Source organism: Rhinoraja longicauda, chromosome 4, assembly GCF_053455715.1.
Source record: "Rhinoraja longicauda isolate Sanriku21f chromosome 4, sRhiLon1.1, whole genome shotgun sequence".
NCBI classification, from domain to species: Eukaryota; Metazoa; Chordata; class Chondrichthyes; order Rajiformes; family Arhynchobatidae; genus Rhinoraja; species Rhinoraja longicauda.
The window spans coordinates 42,217,889-42,241,991 of NC_135956.1; the positions used below are offsets into that span (position 1 = coordinate 42,217,889).

The window sequence follows — 24,103 nt, forward strand, 5'->3', positions numbered from 1 at the left end:
TATTGGAGTTCTTTGCAGAAGTTGAAAATTATGTGTGTAAACGGGGGTCTGATGCATGTGCAATACTTAGACTTCCTAAGATCATGATGTAGGACATAACATATTGGCATAGATGAAAGATTATAGGCATATATAGGGTTGTTTTTGGTAGTGAGTGGTGTGCCACAGGGACTAATACTCGAGCCTAAACTTTTTACACTGTATATTAATGATTCTGCTGAAGCCAACAGAGATGTGGTTGCCGAATCTGCTGACAGCACACAGATAGGTAGGAAAGTAAATAGTGTTGCGGTCTTAAGGAGGCTAACAAAAAGAAATATAGATGGATTGAGTGGGTAGGCTAAGATCTGGCAAATAGAAAAAGATAAATTACCCCATTTTGCCAGGAAGAATATAAAAAAGCTAATTGTTTAAATAGTAAGAGATTCCAGAGCTCTGAGATGCAGAGGGTTCTGCTCGTGTCCTCGTACATTCTTCACAAAAGATCTGGACACAGCAAGTAATTAGGAAAGCAAGCTGAATTTTATTGGCTTTTTTTTGCTGAGAAAATTGCATACACATGTAGGGAGATTATATTTCATGTATATAGGGCGGTGATGACAATACACCTGGAGTACACTATTGATCTCATTACTTAAGGAAAGATGGTAAAACACTGGAAGCTGTTCAGAGATGGTTTACCAGACAAATATCTGGAATGGGATTGCTGCTTTATGAGATAAAGTTGGATAAGCTAGGTTTATATTTTCTAGAGTTTAGAAGAATGAGAGGGTATTTGGTTGAAACATACTAGACCCTGAGGGGTTTTGAGAATGTGGAAAGGATGTTTCCTCTTCTGGAAGAATCTAGAATCAAGAGCCGCCAAGTGATTGCCCTTTTAAGACTGAGTAGAAGCAATTTTCTTTACTCTCAGAGTGTTGTGACTCTTCGGAATTCTTTTCCTCAAAGTGCAGAGGAAGAGGAGTCTGGGAATATTTTTAAGGCAGAGGTAGATAGATTCTTGATGGGCAAGTTAATGAAAAGTTCCTGTTAGTCAAATTGACCATAACCTTATTAAATGGCTGAGCAGGCTTGAGGGGCTGAGTGGCTGACTCCAGCTCTAAATTTATATATTTGTATGTGTATGTGACCTATTTCTGTGATCCTTGCCCACAGCCAATTCATGGTTCTACCTTTGAACAAAATGATTTTGGCCTTCATACTGACACCCCAATATTGTGCTGTTGGGGGGAAAGTAGAAGTTCTAGATGAGATTTTAAACCAAGATGCTCTTATGATTCAATAAGATATTAAATCACATATTAGTTTTAGGACAGCAATTTATCCAGGCGCAGAGGGCAGTACAGAGGTGCAGCGTACTTACGTTAATCTCATTTGCCCTCATTAAGGCTAAATCCCTCTGTACCATTCCTCTCCAAGCACCTGCCCAAATGCCTTTTAAATGTTGTGATTGTATCTGTTTCCTCTACCTCCTTTGGAGGTTCATTCCAGATATTCACCATCCTCTGTTTGAAAAACTTAACCCTCAGATCTTCTTTGAATTTCACCTTGAACCTGTGCCCTTCAGTTCTAGATTCCACTTCCTGTGGAAAAAGATTCTGACTGTCCTTTATAGGGCTTGACAATTTTATGAACTGCTATGCGGTCACCCCTTAACCTCCTACGTCTAGAGAAAATAACCCCAGCCTATCCAAGCTATGACTACAGCCCTCCATTTGTGCAACATCCTTTCTCCAGTGTGGTGAGCAGAGCTGCACACAATAGTCTAAGTATGGTCTAGCCAATGTTTTGTAAAACTGTAGCATTTTGTCCCAACTTCTATTCTCAACGCCTGAAGGCAACCATACTGAATGCCTTTTTCATTACCATATTCAGGAAACTTGACAAATGGGAAAATAGGCTCACATGGTCAGATAACATTACTGTTCCTTGTGTGCATATGATCTGATGAAGTTTGATTTGACATTTGATTTGACTTTCAATATTTAAGATCACAGGCGGATGATGATTTGATCAAAGTAAATGGTTAAGAAGCACAACAGCAGGATGGATGTTTTGAATGTGCACAGCTGATGCTTGATATCCCGTGGTCTACATGCACATGTTTGTTTCAATCCCTTTGAGGATTTTATCTGCCATCAATCCTGAATAATACTTATAAATAAAACCGAGAGATCAGCTCAACATTACCATGGAGATAATTCTAAAAGCTTATTGCTTTCTTTTGGGAGAGGAAAACTGGAATCCTTGCACGGTTTCACCCACGTAATACCTCAGATCCACGCTCTCCGTTAACTTTTAACTTTTCTTTGAATAATAATTTTATTAATCACAGGCAGAAAACAGAGCATCACACTCTACCATCTTTTTTTTAGTCTCCATTATATGGATTATCCATGGTTTCAGGAAACCCACTCCTCACAAATTCTGCCCTGTCTAAGCTTTTGTACTAAGATCCTGCCAATATTGGGGAAGTTAAAGTTGCCCAATGCGACAACCCTGTAACTTTTAATTTTTCCTTCTACCTTAACAATTCTACTCCATGGTTAATGGTGAAATGACAAACGGACATGATACAGACTGCTACCAACAGTGTAATAGATCTCTGTTGCCCCAAAGCTGGTTACATTCGCAGTCATTTTGTGTGTGGTATTGAAAACATTTCATTATTTAAATCAGGATGCGCAAACCTCGGTAATCTTGGAGTTCGAAATCAGTCAGGGACACATCAGATTTCTTTAATAAAAATATTTTACTCTCTTTTAAAAGGTGGTGTAAAGTGTCCAGTCTGCAGTTTTGTGTATGGTACCAAATGGGAGTTGAACAGACACCTGAAAAACAAGCATGGACTGAAGATTGTGGGGAGCATAGAAGGAGAAGCCATAGAGCAGGTACCTACTTTCCTCTCATCTATAGATTCTATATGTTGCTGTAATCTAGATTTTGTGAGTGATTTTTGAACACAAATGTTATAAAATGAAGTTCATTTATTTGAGTTTGGGGGTGCTCGCAAAGCCAGCTTCTTGAACTATTGTACTCCTTCTTGTTTTCCCATAATAATGTTGTGAAGAGAGTTCTAGGATTTATGCCCAGCATTAATGAAGGATTAGTGATGTATTTCCAAGTCAGAATGGTGTGTAAACTTGAAAAAGAGCCTAAAGAGATTGGCATTTCCTTACTCCTGAAGCCACTGCCCTTCTTAGCGGTGGAAGTTCTGGGATTGAGAAGTACTTTGTGAGTATCCTATGTGAGTAACTGCAATACAATTCTGGTGGACTGGTGGGGTTAGGAAAAGAACACAGTGGGGTTAGCTGAAATTGGAAAAGTCAGAGTTCATACCATTGAGTTCAAGCTACCTAAATGGCTACCCATTGTTTCAGTTTGCATTTGGCCTCAACTAGGCTGTGCAAAAGGTCAAGGACAGACAGGTCAGTGTTGGAATGAGAAGGGGAGTTGAATTGGAATCTCAAGATGGCCATTGCCGACAGAGCACGGGGTACTCCGCCAAGCAGTTGCCTAGTCTCCACTTGGTTAATCAAAGAAGCAGCGTCGTGAGCACTGAATGCAATAGACTAGGTCTATTAGGGGTCTGGATGGTGGGGTAAAGGTGAAAGAATAAGTGTTGCACTTCGAGTTGCAGGAGAAGTTGTAGAGACAGGGAGGCTTGGATGGGAAGTAATGAGCAGACCAGGGAGTCACAGCGAGAGCAGTACCTGCAGAAGGCAGGATAGTGGGGAAGATGTGACTAGTGCCGAATCCTGTTGGATGATATGGAAAATAGACACAAAAAGTGCTGGAGTAACTCAGTGGGTCAAGCAGCATTTCAGGAGGAAAAGGATGGGTGACGTTTCAGGTGGGAACCCTTATTCAGACTATCCGAAGTCTGGTTCTGACCTGAAACGTCACACATCTTTTTTTCTTCAATGATGCCACCAGCACTTTGTGTCTATCTTCGGTATAAACCAGCATCTGCAGTTCGTTTCTACAACCGATGGATGATATATTGAATGAGGAGGCCAGTAGGGTGAAAGGTGAGCAGCAAGGGACCTTTATCTCCGTTCAGTCTGGGAAATATGAGGTGAAAGCAAGCGATTGGCAAATGGAGGAAGTGTGTGTGGGGGCTCCATCAACTACGGAAGAGAGAAAGGTACATTTCCTGAAAAAGGTGTACATTTCAGAAGTCCTGGAGTGGAAAGCCTCTTCTTGAGAACAGATGAGGAGAGAGAGAAGCTACAAGAAAGTGCGTGACCCCTGCAAACACCACTGACTGTACCTTTAATTTATAGAAAGTGGGAGGGATTGAAAGAAAAGTTATTGAGCGTAATAAATTCTGGCGGGTACTGAAAGTATCACAAAACAAAATAAAACAACATCTTCTAATTACAACCTTTTTCAGATAACCCACACCCCTTGTTTTCTTTCCCCAGACCCATTTGTCCACCCAGGCTCCCTTTCTCTTTTTGTTTACCATATCCATCCCTCCCCACCCCTTCAATACCAAGACTCATTACCCAACCCCACCTGTCCACCACCCACATACCTATCCACAAGAGTTTCTTCTCCTTTATTTTATCTTTCATATCCTCTCTCCCACGTGGCTCCATCAGGTCATCATTTCCCCTCACTCCTAATCTGGTTCCATCTAACAACCAACCCCTGTCTCACCCCTTCCCATCATCTCTGTACACTGGCTTTCTTTGACCTGCACTCATAGTCTCTCAACCAAAAGCATCAACCATCCATAAATATTGCTTGGCTCACTGGATTCCTCCAGCAGTTTATTTTCTGCTCCAGATTCCAGCGCCTACAATCTCTTGTGTCTCTATGGTCTTTAAGCCTGCACTGCCATTTAATGGAATTTGAGACCATTTTTTTTCTGGCAACCAGGAATGAAAAATTTGCTGATTAGGTTCTTGTTTGTGGTAATCTTTCAACAGAAGCTCTTCATGCAATAAATTTATCTAAACACAATAAAGCCACAAAATGGATAGGAGAACAAAACAAAACATAGAAATTGGGTTGACAAGTAGGGTTGGATATAGATAAAGCAAGTGTGTGATCCAAAGGATTTTAAGGATGGATATCGATGGAGAAGAAACCATGATACTTTATTGTCACATGTCCCTAGGTACAATTAAATTCTTTGTTTTTGCATTCAATACACAACTAGTCGCCACGTTTCTGGCGCTGACAAAGTTACAAAAGAACTTATTAGAGTCATGTTAGTTAGTCCCTCTTCACTCTCGGCAAACCCCCCACCAGGTCCCCCTTTGTTCCCGGCACTCCCCACCGGGTTCCCATTTGTTCTTGGTGGCCCCCCCTCCGGGTCCCTCTGTGTTCTTGGCGGTGCGGCCAAACCGCCTCTCCGTGGCCATTCCTCAGCCTAACCGCCTCTGAACATCCCGTCCTCGGCCCCACCTCCTCTCTGCGGCGCTTGCCAGGACTTTCCCTTCATTTGGAGGTTTTGAAGATGTAATGCATGGAGACTGATTGCACTTGGACAATGTTGGAAATTGGGGGAAAGGATATGGAGATTCTGGTATACAGGAAAGAAAACCTAAGCCTAGAGATCCAACACCAAAGTGACCAGGGTGTGGCAATCAATGGAACAAATGTACACTAATAACTGAAAAATGATTTAAATGGTTATGACACATTATTTCTCATCCCGGGATCACTATTTATAACTTTCTCATTATAGTTTAATAGTTTTCTTCTCAGTTCAGCCATTAGTAATACATGACGAGAGTATGAAACTGTCTGTACATGAGATAGGGTTAGGTTTAGGCAGTGTGATATGGCCACGGTACAAATATGTAGTCTCTAATTTGACAGTACTTAATGCTCACAGTGAGAGCTTGCAAATTGCCCTTCATGCCCGTCAGCAGTAAATAGAAGTGAAAATCGGTTTTAGAATGATGAAACACGCAGTTTGAAGCTTAATCTAAACGAAAATTACAACGAGGTAGCAATAATAGTTCAATCTGCCTTTATTCTGAAAGTTATCAAGGAAGAAGAAATGTAAAAAAACTTTTCTCTGTTCCCGTCCTTAGATTGCAATATGTTAACGCCGAGTATGAAAATAAACAAAAATGTGATATTCATTTACGAACAATAGCACTGTTTTAATTGAATAAAAGAAACTTTTTATATTGAAATAAGTGATTTTGCATATATTTATGTTTATGTGCAGCAGGTTCTTGAAGCTCCTGCAGAGCAGACTCAAACACAGTACTTTCATATAGCAGAGAGTGAAGAGGATGTCCAAGGTGCCCAAGCAGCAGTGGCAGCTCTTCAGGACTTACGGTACAATACAGAGAATGGTAAGTAAAACGGTGTAACTGTGGAACTTTCCTGTTGTAGTTATACAGCAGAGAAACAGGCCCTTTGGCCCAACTCATCCATGCCGACCAAGATGTCCCATATAAGCTAATCCCATTTGCCTGCACTTGATCCTTATCCCCCTAAACCTTTCTTATCCATGTACCAGTCCAAGTCTTCTTTAAATGTTGTCATTATGAACATAGAGTCATACAGAGTGGAAACAGGCCCTTCGGCCCAACTTTCCCACACCGACCAACATGTCCCATCTACACCATCTACACTACTTGCCTGCGTTTGGCCCATATTCCACTAAACCTGTCCTAACCATGTACCTGTCTAATTACCTCTTAAACGTTGTGATAGTCCGTGCCTCAACTACCTCCTCTGGCAGCTCGTTCCATACACCCACCACCCTTTGCGAGCTATAGTTACTACTCAGATTCCTATAAAATCATTCCCCCTTCACCTTAAACCAATACCCCTGGTTCTCAATTCCCCCACTCTGCCTCAATCCACTCAATCTATTCCTCTCATGATTTTATACAACTTCAAAAGATCACCCCTCACCTTCCTGCGCTCCAGGGAATAGAGTCCCAGCCTCCTCAACTCTCCCTATAGCTCAAATCCTCCAGTCCTGGCAACATCCTTGTAAATCTTCTCTGCACCCTTTCCAACTTTAAAACATCTTTCCTATTACAGGGTGCCCAAACTGAACACAATACTCTAAATGCAGCCTTACCAACATCTTCTATAACTGTTACATTTCCTCCCAACTTCTTTACTCAATACTCTGACTGATGAAGACCAGTGTGCCAAAAGCCTTTACGACCACCCATCTACCTGTGACGCCACCTTCAATTTACCTGCACTCCTAGATCCCTCTGTTCTATAACAGTTCCCAGAGCCCTACCATTCACTGTGTATATCCTGCCTATGTTAGACTTTCCAAAATGCAACACCTCACATTTTTCTGTATTAAATTCCATCAACCATTCCTCAGCCCACCTGTCCAACCGATGAAGATCCTGCTGCAATTTTTGACAACCATCTCCACTATCTGCAACACCACCCACTTTTGTATCATCTGCAAACTTGCTAATCTTGCCATGTACATTCTAATTCAAATCATTGATTTAGATGGCAAACAGTATGGGCCCAGTCCGAGAAGCAAACTGCCACAATCACTGTCTGCTTCCTTCCATGAAGCTAAATTTCTATTCATTCAGCTATCTCTGCTTGAATTCCATGCGATCTAACCTTCCAGTGCAGCTTTCCATGTGGAACTTGTCAAATGCTTTGCTATGAATGACATGTATGACTATTGTCTTACTTTAACAATGTTTATATTAGAGAAACAATGTAGCCAATGTTTTTTAAATTAGTGTAATCCATCTAAGAGTTTAAGAGTATGTTATTGACTAATAATATGCAGATGCAGTTTAATGTGGATAAGTGTGAGGTTATCTACTTTGGTGGTAAGATTAGGAAGGCAGATTATTATCTGGATGGTGTCAAGTTAGGAAAAGGGGACGTACAACGAGATCTGGGTGTCTTAGTGCATCAGTCACTGAAAGGAAGCATGCAGGTACAGCAGGCAGTGAAGAAAGTCAATGGAATGTTGGTCTTCATAACAAGAGGAGTTGAGTATAGGAGCAAAGAGGTCCTTCTGCAGTTGTACAGGGCCATAGTGAGACCGCACCTGGAGTACTGTGTGCAGTTTTGGTCTCCAAATTTGAGGAAGGATATTCTTGCTATTGAGGGCGTGCAGCGTAGGTTTACTAGGTTAAATCCCGGAATGGTGGGACTGTCATATCTTGAAAGACTGGAACGACTAGGCTTGTATACACAGGAATTTAGACGGATGAGAGGGGATCTTATCGAAACATATAAGATTATTAAAGGGTTGGACACGTTAGAGGCAAGAAACATGTTCCCAATGTTGGGGGAGTCCAGAACCAGGAGCCACAGTTTAAGAATAAGCGGTAGGCCATTTAGAACGGAGATGAGGAAAAACTTTTTCAGTCAGAGAGTTGTAAATCTGTGGAATTCTCTGCCTCAGAAGGCAGTGGAGGCCAATTCTCTGAATGTATTCAAGAGAGAGCTAGATAGAGCTCTTAAGGATAGCGGAGTCAGGGGGTATGGGGAGAAGGCAGGAACGGGGTACTGATCACATTGAATGGCGGTGCTGGCTCGAAGGGCCGAATGGCCTACTCCTGCACCTATTGTCTATTGTCTATAAGAACATATGATTGAGTAACATGTATTGATCAGGATTGGTTTATTGTTGTTACATGTACCAAGACACAGTAAAGAAAACCTTTGCATGCTATCCAATCAAATCATGAATACGAGCAAACTGTACCTTTCACTGTACCTTAATTGGTACATGTGACAATAAACTGACCTTGAAACCTTGAAACTACACAAGTACAACAGGTAGGGAATGGAGAAAAATAACCTGAGTGCAGAATATAATGTTGCAGTAACTGAGAAAATACACATAAAACAAAAGTGCAAGGGCCACAATGAAGCAGATTGGAAGACCAGGACTAGACTCTTAGCTTATGTGAAGTTTGTTCAGTAATTTGTTAACAGCAGGGAAGAAGCTGTTCCTGAATCTGCTGGGACATGCTTTCAAGCTTTTGTGCCTTCTGCCCAACGAGTCACTCGTTCAAAGATACCATCACAGTGACATCAATCAAGTATAAGTCGCACACACACCATATAACCTCATTTTTAATTAATTTAATTGTTCATAACTGATTCTGTATCAATTAAATTTTAAACAGGGAAAGGTGCATTTGACAGCCATCTAAGGTCATTAGGGATATATTGCAGGTGGGACCTCAGGTTTGACCAGCCAAGGCCCTTGCACCATTCTGATCCCACAGCCATTGGGCCTCTTGCCAGCAGTGGATACCCTGAGTTCATTCTGATACGCGACTGAAAGTTAGGGTGGTGCAGTGGTAGAGTAGCTCCCTTAGAGCATCAGAAACCGGGGTTCAATCCTGACCATGGGTGCTGTCTGTACAGAATTTTCACATTCTCCATGTGAGCAAGTGGGTTTTCTCTGGGTGCTCCGGTTTCCTCTCACATTCCAAAGACATGTTGGTTTGTAGGTTAATTGGCCTGTGTAAAGTGCCCCTAGTGTCCAGGATAGAACCAGTGTATGGGTGATTGTTAGTCTTTAGACTTTAGAGATACAATAGACAATAGGTGCAGGAGGAGGCCATTCGGCCCTTTCGAGTCAGCGCCACCATTCAATGTGATCATGGCTGATCATTCTCAATCAGTACCCCATTCCTGCCTTCTCCCCATACCCCCTGACTCCGCTATTCTTAAGAGCTCTATCTAGCTCTCTCTTGAAAGCATTCAGAGAACTGGCCTCCACTGCCTACTGAGGCAGAGAATTCCACAGATTTACAACTCTCTGACTGAAAAAGTTTGTCCTCGTCTCTGTTCTAAATGGCCTACCCCTTATTCTTAAACTGTGGCCCCTGGTTCTGGACCCCAACATTGGGAACATGTTTCCTGCCTCTAACATGTCCAACCCCTTAATAATCTTATATGTTTCAATAAGATCCCCTCTCATCTTTCTAAATTCCATTGTATACAAGCCTAGTCACTCCAGTCTTTCAACATATGACAGTCCCGACATTCCGGGAATTAACCTAGTAAACCTACGCTGCACACCCTCTATAGCAAGAATATCCTTCCTCAAATTTAGAGACCAAAACATACAGCGTGGAACAGGCCCTTTGGCCCACCAAGTTCCTGCTCACCAGCGATTACCCTGTACAATAGCACTATCACTAAGGACAATTTAAAATTTACAAAAGCCAATTAACCAACAAATCTATATGTCTTTGGAATGTGGGAGGAAATTGAGTACTCGGAGAAAGCCCACGCGGTCATAGGGTGCAACCTCCGTACAGTGAGCATCAGGATCGTACCCAGGTCTCTGTTGCTGTATGGCAGCACTCTACCACAGCGACACTGTGCCACCCCAATGCGTTTGATGCAGACTCGCTGTATCTCGAAAACTAAAAACTAGTGTACCATCACACAGGAGGTAAATACGGAGATTTCCCTCAGGGGTTCAAGTTTCTCCCACATCCTAAAGCTATGTTAGTTGGTAGCTTAATTGACCAAAAATATAGATAAGTGGGTGTGGGAGGATTAGGGCAGAGTTGATGGGCATGTTTAGAGAATAGGTTGTAGGTAGACTGTGAGGTGATGGAACTACTCTGAGAGCCCAGCATAGACTCAGTGGGTCAATTGGTCTCATCATATGTCATGGAGCCATAAAATATGAAACATCTGCAACTGCTGTTGCCTAATCCTGGTTTTCCCAGCAAGGTGGTGGATTGGGAATCCTGTTAGGTAAGTCCCTTACTTATCTTACACCTGTTTCTCCACCACTAAACAGCCCCAACCAGAACTAGTCCCACATTTCTATCCTCCTCTTGCTCAAACACTCCAATTGTCCATCTTTGCCCCTGATTCAAACCCCCTCGAAATTCCTAAATCATCCACTACTGAGCTCCAGGCCTCCCCACCCAATCACCAATCCCTGGGTCCTGATGCTCTTCCGTGTATCTATCATGGCCGCTGCCCTCCCTGTCCCTGCCCAAACCTCATGTTGGGGTCATGCACTGGGTGGCACAACTCAAATGCATCATTTCTGTTAATGCTTACCATTGTAGATTATTCTGAACATTTCTAGTTTAATTTTGGCACAATGTAAAGAGAAAATTGTGCAGTGAATTGCGTGGATAAGAAAGGTTGAGAGAGATACTGGCAAAGTATAGATAAATTGAAATAGCTTAGATGAGGGATCTTGGTCAGCCTGGATGAGTTGGGCCGATGGGCCTGTTTCCCTGCTGGTTGACTCTGTGACTCCAAGAGTTACTTAAAGCCTCTGTCCAAGCTCCATTATTTATATTATCATTTAAAACAAAGTTAAATTTGTCAGACCGGAGGACATAGTTTACTAGTTTTATATAAAATCATAAAGGATTGGAAATCTGAACGTCTTTGTGTAAATCATCCTAATTGAAGATGAAGCATTAGATGCTGGTTCTGACTTGTGTTAAAGACAGTGGCTGGATGCTACTTATCACCTTAGTCCCAGAGTGCTAAAAAGGATTAGCATTTGGGTTCACGGGTGTAAAGCTATATTTAAAGAAAAAATAGGTGGAAGGGGGAAGTGGGTGAGAAACACTTCATTGAATTTCACAAGTTCACGTTATAGGAGTAGAATTAGGCCATTCGGCCCATCAAGCCTACTTTACTATTTAATCACGGCTGATCTCTGCTTCCTACTCCCATTTTCCTGCCTTCCCACTAAAACCATTCTTATCAAGAATTTGTCTATCTGTGCCTTAAAAATATCCACTGACTTAGCCTCCACACCCCTCTGTGGCAATGTTCCACAGATTAACTACCTTCTGACTAAAGAAGTTCCTCCTCACCTCCATTCTAAAAGAGCACCCTTTAATTCTGAGGCTATGACCTCTGTCCTAGACTCTCACACCAGTGGAAACATCCTTTCCACATCCACTCTATCTATGCCTTTCAATTTATCCCTGTTGTTTCTTATTCTAGGAGATAGAATGGACTCAACAGCTGTGAACATTTTCCAGCAGATCATCGGTTTAACACCTGAGCACCACGATGGTGCTGTGGCTTCTGTAGTTACTATGGCACCTGGCACATTAACAGTTGTAGAACAAGTAAGTTCCCAATGTCCTTAATCTGGAATTAACTATCACTGCACTGTAATGTCAAATATAAAGTTCCATTCTGTCTCAATCTCAGAATGGTACTAATTGTTGCTTGAAAGTAGCATTTTTGTGACACACCAATGTGTATGTATGTTTATGTATATGAATGGTTCTGTAGCTTTTTTTAACTTTAATGGCAGTTTGTGTGATGCAAATATGTAAGCATGGTGAACTGAGATGGATCTGACCCAAGTGATTGGATAGCAGAGACCGTCTTTGTTTAGTTTAGAGATACAATGCGGAAACGGGCCCTTCGGCTGACCAGTGATCCCCGCACATTAACACTATCCTAACACACTAGGGTCATTTTTACATTTATAGCAAGCCAATTAACCTACAAACCCGTAAGTCTTTGGAATGTGGGAGGAAACCAAAGATCTCAGAGAAAACCCACGCAGGTCACACAGATAACGTACAAACTCCATACCAACAAGCGCCCATAGTCAGGATCGAACCCGAGTCTCTGCCTCTGTAAGGCAGTAGCTTTACCACTACTTCACCCTGCTGCATTGATCTGGACCGGTTTGAGGCTCTTATTACAGGTTTGCTATTGAGGGAATGCAGCGTAGGTTCACGAGGTTAATTCCCGGGATGGCTGGACTGTCATATGTTGAAAGAATGGAGTGACTGGGCTCGTATACATTGGAATTTAGAAGGATGAGAGGGGATCTTATTGAAACATATAAGATTATTAAGGGATTGGACACGCTAGAGGCAGCAAACATGTTCCCGATGTTGGGGGAGTGCAGAACCAGGGGCCACAGTTTAAGAATAAGGAGGAGGCCATTTAGAACAGAGATGAGGAAAAACTTTTACACCCAGAGAGTTGTGAATCTGTGGAATTCTCTGCCTCAGAAGACAGTGGCGGCCGATTCACTGGATGCATTCAAAAGAGAGTTAGATAGAGCTCTTAGGGCTAGCGGAATCAAGGGATTTGGGGAGAAAGCAGGAACGGGGTACTGATTGTAGATGATCAGCCATGATCACATTGAATGGCAGTGCTGATTCGAAGGGCCGAATGGCCTACTCCTGCACCTATTGTCTATTGTCTCTCTTCCCCCCTCTCTTTCTCTCTCTGCTTCATCCAAACACACCATTTCTTGGCTATGTGCCCTCTCCCACATTCACTCGGCCCCCCTTCCTTTCTTTGTTAAATGTATCAACTATCCCACTTGTTTACAATCTCTTTCTCACACCTCATTCCCTCACAAACATATTTTATGACTGCACACACTGTCATAATCTGTACCACATTCCTCCATGCTGTCTCACATTTCCTCACACAATCTCACATTCCATCATCTGCTCCTGCCCTCTCTCGTACCCTCTTGTGTGCTCTTGCATGCTCAAAGGCACACTCATATGCCTTTGCTGTCCCTCAAATCCCTTTATCCACATTCTTGTACGTCTCTCTTTCTCATATGCTCACTTTGTCACACTCATGCCACCTTGGGCAACCATTTTCTCTTACACACCCACACAAACTGTAACATTCCCTCTCCTACCCCTTTCAGTCTATCTTGCACTCTGTCACACTCTCCCATACATTTGTACACATAAACTTGCGATCTCGCATATATTTTCATTTAGTCTCTTCAGCATTCTCTTGCACTTTCTTTGTCTCTCATGCTTTCTCCTTTACTCGTTCTCTTACAAATTCATTACTTACAGTTATGCATTTCTATGCATGAAGTAATCTGCTGCATTATATTACTTTACCTCTATTTTTATTAATAAATTTTGACCAGAGAGTGGAAAGAAATAAGATTTGCTATCAAAATTGTAAAGTAAAAAATGAGGATTGTATCACTAATCTGTTCTGAATCTGGCAGAAATACTGCTCCATATGTTCTTTACAAAGGCAATTGCTCTTGTTAAAAATCAGTGTAACCATGATAGCATCTTCTAGAATAAGGAAAAACAAACTGGAAAATAAAGGTGGAGAGAGAAAGAGTGCAGAGTCAGGGACACAGACATTTATAAAGAGCCAGTAGCTCTACAAAATGACTTAAGCAAGTTTGCAAGTGTGTGGGTAAATAAAGAATGATCTATTCAAGTAAGTATGGCGAGTCTGAAGGCTTGTACTTTGTTAAAGAAGTTTATTGCGGTAGCAATATTCAATTACAAAGGATAACAACCGAGATTACAGACGACCATTAACTCAAACTATTCACATCAAAGTTCTCTTGGTTTTGGGCGTCAAAACCACCACGTGACCTTGCTGGCCAATCCGAGGGTTCGACTCTCAGGACCAATCCCTATGGTCGCTACATGACCTCCCCCCAGAACCCGAGGTACGGAACCTAGCAGGGAGCCGGATTTCGCGACCAAAACAAGTAAGGAGAGGAACCACAGGAGCAGGAGCAGGAGGCCCCGGGTCGGGGGGAATGGCAGGAGGAAGGCCCCGCCGAGGCGGTTGACCGACCAGGACAGGGCGGTTCTGATCCAAGTGTGCAGGTTTGAGCCTGGACACAGAGACGAGCTCACTCCTGCCTCCAACATCCAAGGTGAAGGTGACCGTCCCTTTACGCAACACGCGGAACGGTCCTTCATAGACCCTCTGCAACGGGGAACGATGGGCATCCCTACGCAGAAACACATATTCACAGTCCTTCAAGGCAGGCGGTTCATGCACCATGGAACACCCGTGACGCGAAGTAGGAACCGGAGCCAGGGAACCCACTCGCGCCCGGAGTGATGCTAAAACCGACGGAACCGAGGGCTGCTGACCAGAGGACTCCGGAAGGAAATCCCCGGGCACTCTGAGTGGCGAGCCATATACCAGTTCCGCAGACAAAATTCCGAGATCCTGCTTAGGAGCAGTACGGATGCCCAAAAGGACCCAGGGCAGCTGATCTACCCAGTCAGGGCCGTCCAGCCGCGCACTGAGGGCCGCCTTAAGTTGCCGGTGAAACCTCTCTACGAGCCCATTAGCCTGTGGGTGGTATGCCGTGGTCTGCTGCAACCTGGAAACGTACAGCTCCGCTAGCGTAGCCCAAAGGGTAGAGGTGAACTGGGACCCCCGGTCGGTCGTAATGACGAACGGAACACCGAAACGGGCCACCCAATGGAGGGCCAGGGCCCGGGCACAAGAGGCGGCGGAGGTGTCGGGCAACGGGAAAGCCGCCGGCCAACGGGTAAATCTGTCCACCACCGTGAGTAGGTGAGTGTAGCCCCTAGAGGAAGGTAAAGGCCCAACTAAATCAACGTGAATATGGAAAAAACGGACCGCAGGGACCGCAATCTCCTGCACCGGGGTTGGACATGCCGGTGAACTTTGGCGGTCTGGCAGGGAACACAGGATCGGGCCCAAGCGGCTACTTGCTTCCACAGGCCATGCCACATAAACCTAGCGGCTACTAAGGCAGAGGTGGAGCGAATGGACGGGTGATATGCTGAGGCAGTGTCTGCCAAGCGCTGTGCCTCCGCAAGCTCCTGGAAATCTACCTCGCATTCCACCGCTGAAATTGGGGAAATGGCTGGCCTGGACAGGGCATCAGCAACAGCATTAAGCCTACCCGCGACGTGGCGGACATCTGTGGTAAACTCTGAGATGGCAGTCAGGTGCCGCTGCTGGCGGGCCGACCATGGGTCGGACACTTTCGAAAAAGCAAAAGTCAATGGTTTGTGGTCAGTAAAGGCCACAAATGGGCGGCCTTCTAGAAAATACCTAAAGTGGCGGACAGCTAAATAGAGAGCCAGAAGCTCTCGGTCAAAGGCGCTATATTTCAGCTCAGCCGGATTAAGCTGTCGGCTGAAAAACGCCAAGGGCTGCCAACTGCCATCAACATGCTGTTCCAAGACCCCTCCCACCGCCACGTCCGACGCATCGACCGTCAGGGCCGTGGGGGCGGAGGTGCTCGGGTGGACGAGCATGGTGGCGTCTGCCAGAGCCACTTTAGCTGCCTCAAAGGCCGTCTCAGCGGCCGCGGACCACTCCAACTCGACAGGTTTGCCTGCGAGGCACTGGAAGAGCGGACGCATGATCCGTGCCACTGCCGGCACTAACCTGTGATAGAAATTCACCATCCCCACAAACTTCTGCAACCCCTTTACCGTGGTGGGCCACGGAAAGGCACTAACAGCCTCCACTTTGTCCGGCAAAGGAGCGGCACCGGCCGAGGTGATCCGGTGTCCTAAGAAATCAATAGAGGGGAGACCAAATTTGACACTTTGAGGGGTGAATGATGAGCCCGTGGTCTTGAAGCCGCCGGAACACGGTCCGTAAATGGACCAGGTGTTCCTGCTCCGAGCGACTGGCGACCAGGATATCATCCAAATAAATAAAAACAAAAGACAATTCCCGACCGACATGGTCCATAAGCCGCTGGAAAGCCTGCGCCGCGTTTTTCAAACCGAAAAGCATACGCAACCATTCGAACAACCCGAACGGAGTGATCGTGGCAGTCTTTGGTACGTCTTCCGGATGCACAGGAATCTGGTGGTAGCCCCGCACCAAATCAATTTTGGAGAATACCGTAGCACCTTCCAGCTTAGACGAGAAATCCTGGATGTGTGGTATGGGGTAGCGGTCTGCCGTGGTGACGGCGTTAAGACGTCGGTAATCTCCACATGGTCTCCACCCCCCAGATGCTTTGGAGACCATATGCAACGGAGAGGCCCACGGGCTGTCGGAACGACGGACAATGCCCATTTGTTCCATCTTCTGAAATTCTTCACGCGCTACCATCAGTTTTTCCGCCGGCAACCTCCGGGCCCGAGCAAAAACGGGGGGCACCTCGGTGGAAATGTAATGGACAACGCCGTGCCTTGCAGAAGGGGCGTCGAAACGCTGAACGAGCAGCTCCGGAAACTCAGCCAGGACCGCAGTTTATTGCGGTAGCAATATTCAATTACAAAGGATAACAACCGAGATTACAGACGACCATTAACTCAAACTATTCACATCGAAGTTCTCTTCCCACTGACTGGTTTTGGGCGCCAAAACCACCACGTGACCTTGCTGGCCAATCCGAGGGTTCGACTCTCAGGACCAATCCCTATGGTCGCTACATGAGGGAGATAATATGTTTGATGGACAAATCTTGGTCAAAGAAGGCGTTTGAAGAACAACCATGAGGAGGGAATGAGAAGGGCAAGGCATGGAATTCCAGAGCAAGGGACAGAATTCCTTTAATGTCAGTAGTGAGGCACTAAAATCAGATTCTGCTTTCTCAATTTGTAACAGTGAGCATTGAGATCACTGTCAACCGATGTTTAGAGAATTCCACTTTTAAGCAAATCAGTTTTCAAAACAAAATTGGCATTCAGTGGGGAGAGTCACCAGGAAACTCGTTTCTGAAGCACTCTACCACAAGCACACACCCTTTACACACATTCTCCAATTGTGTGAGACACAATTCTCCAATTGTGTTGTACACACCAACTCACACACTCATTCTGTCTAGTGCACAGACACACTCTGCCTCACGCACACACACTCTCTGCCTCATGCACACACTCACTCTATTTCACACACTGTCTGCCTCACGCACACACTCACTCTCTGCCTCAGACACACACACACACTCTGCCTCAAGCACACACTCACTCTATCTCACATACATTCTATCTCACGCACAATCTCACTCTCTGCCTCAAGCACATACTCACTCTCTGCCTCACGTACACACTCTCTGCCTCAAGCACACACTCACTATCTCACATACATTCTATCTCACGCACACTCTCACTCTGCCTCATGCACACACTCACTCTGCCTCACGCACACACTCTATCTCACGTACACTATCACACACACACTGTCTCACGCACACACTCTATCTCACGTACACTCTCTATCTCACATACAAACTGCCTCGCGCACACACTCACTCTCTGCCTCACCGCAGACTCACTCTCTCTCCCTTACCCATAGATCTGACAGGTAGTTTCCTATCAGTCATCTAAAGGTATTTAATTTGTTGCTATCTTTGATTGCTGAAGAATAATAGCCACTTAACTGAAGTCCCAGACCGCTGCTACTGCCCAAAGATTTGAAAAAGCCTGCACCTTTAGAAGAGTAGGAAGCAAAGAGAAGAGAGTGAACAGATGGCTTTTATGTTGACATGCTCTATATTAGAAGATATCTTGGTAACTTACACGTATTTTTTTCCTTTCAGGCTGAAGATGAAGTAGCAGGCAATCACACGGTGATGATTCAGCAAGCCTTGGAGCAGGCATCCATGGAGCTTGGAGAAGGGCATCATCTTGTCGAGCAAGTGGTCGTCTCCTCTGATGATGTGGAAGGGATTGAGACAGTAACTGTTTACACTCAGGGTGAAGAGACATCTGAATTTATTGTTTACGTGCAAGAGGCTGTGCCAGCAGATGAGCAGGCGATGGAAAAAAAGGTTGAGGAATTGTAACAATTCCTATAATCTTCAACCGGAACTTTAACTGCTTGGAGCAAGGAGGCAAGAAGTTCTAAGTTTCTGGTTTGCATAATGCAGTATCCATGTGATCAATGAACTCTGTTCAGCTGAAGAACGGCAGAAAATAACCAAATAGCAATGCTCCAGAAAAATGAATAGTTGAGGACAAGTTTCCTTCAGTTACTTCACTTTAGAATTTGTCTTTTTTATTTGCAAGCCCACATGCCCCCTTCACTCAAGTCAGCTTTCCAGATCTATGCTTCCCTTTAAAGTGAACAGGAATAATAACATGGCTCAGATCGCCATGGTTACCACCCATGGTTGACCTCCTAGGAGCCAGGGTGGAAGAGCGCAAGATAGTTTACCCGACACCACATCATGTACGATGGTCTAAGGTGGGAGGGGAAACCCAAACTGGATAAGCTCAGGAAGCCCAAATTTATGGAACACCTGACAATTTTGTTTTTTTCTTGCAACGTTATCTTAAAATAAAATCACTCAGACTAGTATCTCTATAAGGGATAAGTCTACTTCACTTACAGATCAAAAAAAAAGTGGGAGTGCAATTTTTTTTAAATTTATTCAATGTTAACAGAGACTGACCTACTTTGAATTGTCATATATCCTAAGCAACAGTTAAACTGTTCTATAGCATTAGATCACGTAGGTAGGAGTTAAACTGATTAATATTCCGTGACACTGTCTGTAAAAGAAGTGTTAGCACATCAGGTACACTTAATTAATAGACTATTTTTGAATTTTATGAAGAAATTGATGATAAAAATGCATAAATATATAACAATGCATGGATTTAAAAGAAAACTTCCAAATGCAGGAGTTCTGAAATAAAACCAAAATTCCTGGAAGTACTGAGTAGAACTCAGTAGAACAAGATGTGCATCCCTTGGCCAAATCTAGAAAACGAGAGCTAAGTATGTTTCTTTATTAACCTAAACAAAATAATGTTGGAAATTGAGAAAATAAGGAATAAAAGACAAGTTACTCAAGAAAAAGAAATAGCTTTAATGTAAGCAGCTTTTTAAATAGTTAATGAGCTTAATATTCACAACTCACCATGGACCAGGCTGGCTTTCTTCCCTAAAAGGTTTAACAGCTTTGTGGTCCATGCTCTCTTAATGCACCAGAATTTGCAGGCATTGTTCAAGAAAACAAAGGAGAAATGTTCTTTTCATAACAGACTTAATTCCAAACAATTTCCTGGTTTCATTCCTTTTGAAGTAACGGCACTCAATATTCACCTGTCAACAGTTGCCAACTGGGTTACTGAATAGAGACATTCTTGTCTGATCTAGCGTCATGTCCTTTATCACAAGAATGTGGACTCTTTAAGTATTCATTCTGAAGAATGTTTGCCAGGTGCAGGAAATTTAAACTTGATTTTTAAATAATATTGGGAAGTGATCAAATTGGGAGATAAAGTTTGAACTAGAGACAGGAAAAAACCCATTATAGTCTCCATTACTATCTTCTGAATTAATGAGACTGCAAAAAATACCTGAATGAGATTGCAAAAAATACCTGAAAAATATCTGTAAGTATCATTTACAGCTTAAATTTTACTGAAAACCTGTATAGCTACCCTGTGTATTGGCGGCCACGTCCGCCGTAAAAGGTGTCTGGCAGGAAGAGACAAAGCATTCTTTCCTCCAAGAGTGAGAATATAAAGTTTACAAAGCAATGCAGCAAACGATATCGTGACCTTGCAAGATATCATTCCACAATAAAACACGCACACACCTTCTCAGACAGTCTCTTGCAATCTAAAATGAGTTCCTTCCATATTTTCCGAAGTAACATATAAAGGCTATGCAGAAGCAGCATGAATAAGGAAAAGGATACTTGATGCAAAGGGGGAATGGTTGTTTCTAGGATCTTTCTGATATTTCCCCTTGACCCTCACTTACTCTTGACGGTCAAACATGACCTTGTGATGCCTTCCTGAATGCTCTTGCAATCCATTTTAAATCCTGTCCTCTGATGCAGTCACTGTGGAGTTTGCAAGTTCTTCCTGTGCACACATGGGCTTCCTCCAGATCATCTCAGAAATATGTGGATTAGTAGGATAATTGGCTGTTGGAAATTGTATTGCAGTTTATTTTATCGTCACGTGTACAGAGGTGCAGTGAAAAGCTTTTGTTGCATGCTATCCAGTTAGCGGAAAGACAATACATGATTACAATCAAGCCATTTACAGTGTACAGATACATGATAAGGGAATAGCGTTCAGTGCAAGGTAAAGCCAGCAAAGTCTGATCAAGGATAGACAAGAGGCACCAATGAGGTCGATAGTAGTTCAGGACTGGTCTCTAGTTGTGGTAGGATGATTCAGTTACCTGATAACAGCTGGGAAGAAACCCTGAGGTGTGCGTTGTCACACTTCTATACCTTTTGCCTAATGGGAGAGGGGAGAAGAGGGAGTGATTATGTTGCTGGCCTTGCAGAGGCAGCGTGAGATATAAATGGAGTCAATGGAAGGGAGGTTGGTTTGTGTGATGGTCTGGGCTGCGTCCACAATTTGCTGCAATTTCTTGCGGTCTTGGATGGAGCTGCTCCCAAACCAAGTTGTGATGTATCCTGATAAATGCCTTCTATGGTTCAGCTGTAGACCTTGGTGAGAGTTGTAGGGGACATGCCGAACCTCCTAACTTTCTAAGAAAGTAGAGGCGTTGGTGTGCTTTCTTAGTCGATGTTTCAATATGGGTGGTCCAGAGGTTGTTGGTGATATTGACTCCTAGGAATTTGAAGTTTACAACCATCTCTACTTCGGTGGCGTCAATGCAAAATAGGTATGTGGGGTATGTGTGTAGGTGGGCATAGAATCTGAGAGTTGATAAGAATGCGGGAAGAATAAAATGGGATTAGTGTAAGGTAAGTATAAATGTTAGGTGATCAACATGGACTGCTGTGCTGGTGGGCTTTAATGTGTTGCATGACTCTATGATTCTAACAACTATTATCAGAGGGGCATAGAGAAATGTTTGTCACATCAGACACATCAGATACTTTTGCAATATTTGGTGCAGGATATGGGTATTGGTTAAATTGGTAGTTGAGGCAGGCACTATAACAACATGTAACAGACCTTTGGACAGGTACAAACCTAAGAAAACGATTAGAGGGTTAGAAACAAAAGGCTGGAATAACTCAACAGGTCAGGCAGTATCTCTTGAGACAATGGACAGGTGGCTTTTTGGGTCGGGTCCTTTCTACACGTTTAGAGGTTTGGAGGGATGTAGGCCAAACACAGGCAGGTGGGACTAGTGTAGATGAAGCATCTTGGTCAGCATGGGGAAGTTGGGCTGAAGAGTCTGTTTCCATGCTATGACTATGATAAGGAAATGGGTGAAGTTGAATTCTATAATGGAGTTGAGAATTTTAAATTAAAGAATTTAAATGTTTCACTCGTTTCCCTCTCATAAACCTTTTCTCAACAGCATTGACTGACTTAGAACAGAAGGAAAACAGTCTTTTTTGTGCACAGAACAGCTTGGATAAGCTTTATTGAGGAATATTGCAAAGAATAACATACAAAAGCATGTTTATAACTTGTCAAACAACAATTGTAGTTCTAAAAACGACCAAGTGATCGAGTAACTCAATGGGTCAGGCAACGTTTCTGGAGAACATGGATAGGTGATGTTTTGGGTCGGGATCCTTCTTCAGGTTCAGAGATACTGCCTGACCTGCTCAGTTACTCCAGCAATTTGTGTCTTTTTTTGTAAACTAGTATCTGCAGTTCCTTGGTTCTAAATTGTAGTCCTAAGTTTGACAGACGTGTGCCTTTCTGATAAATGAACAATCTCAAAGTAAACAATCTCTCGATTGATTGAAACCAATTTCTGACAGGTAATGCAATATTTTTCAGGTAATAGACAGTGTCACGGTGCATGATAAATGAGAGTTTTCAGTTGAAAAGTAATCTGGTCAATTGAAAAGTGGCATTCCTATGATTTGATAATAAAGATTATTTTCTTTGTGCAGATTTCTTTTGGCTTCAACTCTTCAACTGTCTGTGATAAACACTTGTTGTCAGGATACAGTCCCCACAAATCATTTTCCTTATGTCTCTTTCAGTCTTCCCACAGTTGGAAAACATGCTATACTGTTGGGGTCCCCACCCCCCTCTTATTCTACCCATGGTCTTGTGTTCTAGATCCCTTACTTTATTGACTAGGGAAAGGGAACTTATTCAGAGAGGTGTTATTTTAAGCAACCACTACATTCACTGTGTAAACATTCTTTAGATCTCTATGACTCATTGAATTTGTGAAGGACACAACTGTCCATTATAGCTCTCACGTGGTCTTTCTTCATCCTATTGTCATCTGCGGGATGATATTTTAATGCAGGCTTACTATGTTTATATTGTACAAAATATATATCAGGACTATAAGCAAAATTGATGTTCTTGTTGCACAAAAGCTGTGGGTTGTAAATCAGAAGGTAGTCATCCGATGCCTTGTATAAATGTACATCACTGTGGAAAGATACGAAGCTACTATTTTACCTGTGAACTGATCTTTCATTCAAGCGCTTTAAAAGCATTTTGGGTTAATTTCCATGTTCTAGCATTCACTGTCTCGCTGTTCCTATGGTGGCCCATCACCTTGGTTGAACGAGTGCATGCATGAGTTCTTAAAGTGGCCCATCATTTAAGTGGATGAGTGCATGATTTCAAATCACTAGATCATGGCTCCAAAGATTCGCTATAGTTCTCTTACGATCCAGAAACCCAGCAGCATACTAGTTATCTTACACACTGAGATGGATATATGGGCCTTGCAGAGCCTCATAGTGATGGAGAAAAGAGCACGGAATATCTTGTCTTTTTTACAGAGCATCTTTTTCACAGTGAGTTGGGGAACTTGGAGACGGTGGACCAGGATCATCAGAACATGATCTATTTCCCCATTGTAAAAAGAGGGATTTTAGTAACTATCCTAGAGGAAGAAAGTCTATTTACTCAGCCAATTGTAACGATACACTACACAAATTGAAGTCTACCAATGAACTACATCTTAAACACTGCACCAGAGTAAACAAAGTCTACTGACTTAGCAGAAAGGTTCATTTAGACAGATTACCAATGCAACAAACAGAGCTTATGACAAAACTCAAACAAAATCTGCCAACGAAAGAAGGGATATTCTTTCAGCAAATTTGCGAGGATTATATAATTACATAATATTATTTATAGATGAAATGTCAGTTTCTAGTACCAAGAGGTAATGTGGTGGCTAAACTAGATTGAAGGAGAACTACCCAATTATACAGCCGGGAGTTCTAATGCCATTGTGCGTGGCCATTCAGCAAAGAGATCTCTTACATAATACCTTCCCTGTTCCAAACACATTGACAAATATTGGATGGTCTATAATTATCTATCTTGATAATAGACCAGATCATGCCAGAGGAATTGTTTGAGGGAAGTACAATAACAATTAAAAGTCATTTCAATAGCTACTATATTAGGAAAGGTTTAGAAGGTTATGGGCTAAACTCAGGCAACTAGGACTAGCTTAGATGGGGCATCTTTATCGACGTAGATAAGTTTTGACCAAGGGCCACTTTCCGTGCTGTATAATTCTATGATGAAGT

At 43.2% G+C, this 24,103-nt stretch overlaps 1 protein-coding gene across 3 annotated transcripts in view; it reads left to right on the forward strand.

Moving 5' to 3' along the window:
* zfat (zinc finger and AT hook domain containing) overlaps window positions 1-22,439 on the forward strand; it is a 76,055-nt gene extending 53,616 nt beyond the window's left edge. Inside the window, exons 13-16 of one of the 3 annotated variants that reach the window (XM_078397576.1) lie at window positions 2,770-2,891; window positions 6,194-6,323; window positions 11,932-12,059; window positions 18,233-22,439. In XM_078397576.1, the coding sequence (XP_078253702.1) occupies window positions 2,770-2,891; window positions 6,194-6,323; window positions 11,932-12,059; window positions 18,233-18,478 (626 nt within the window). In that variant the 3' untranslated portion in view covers window positions 18,479-22,439. The remainder of the gene's footprint in view (window positions 1-2,769; window positions 2,892-6,193; window positions 6,324-11,931; window positions 12,060-18,232) is intronic. The other 2 variants (XM_078397577.1, XM_078397578.1) reach the window with 2 other exon arrangements.
* The last annotated feature ends 1,664 nt before the right edge of the window (window positions 22,440-24,103 follow it).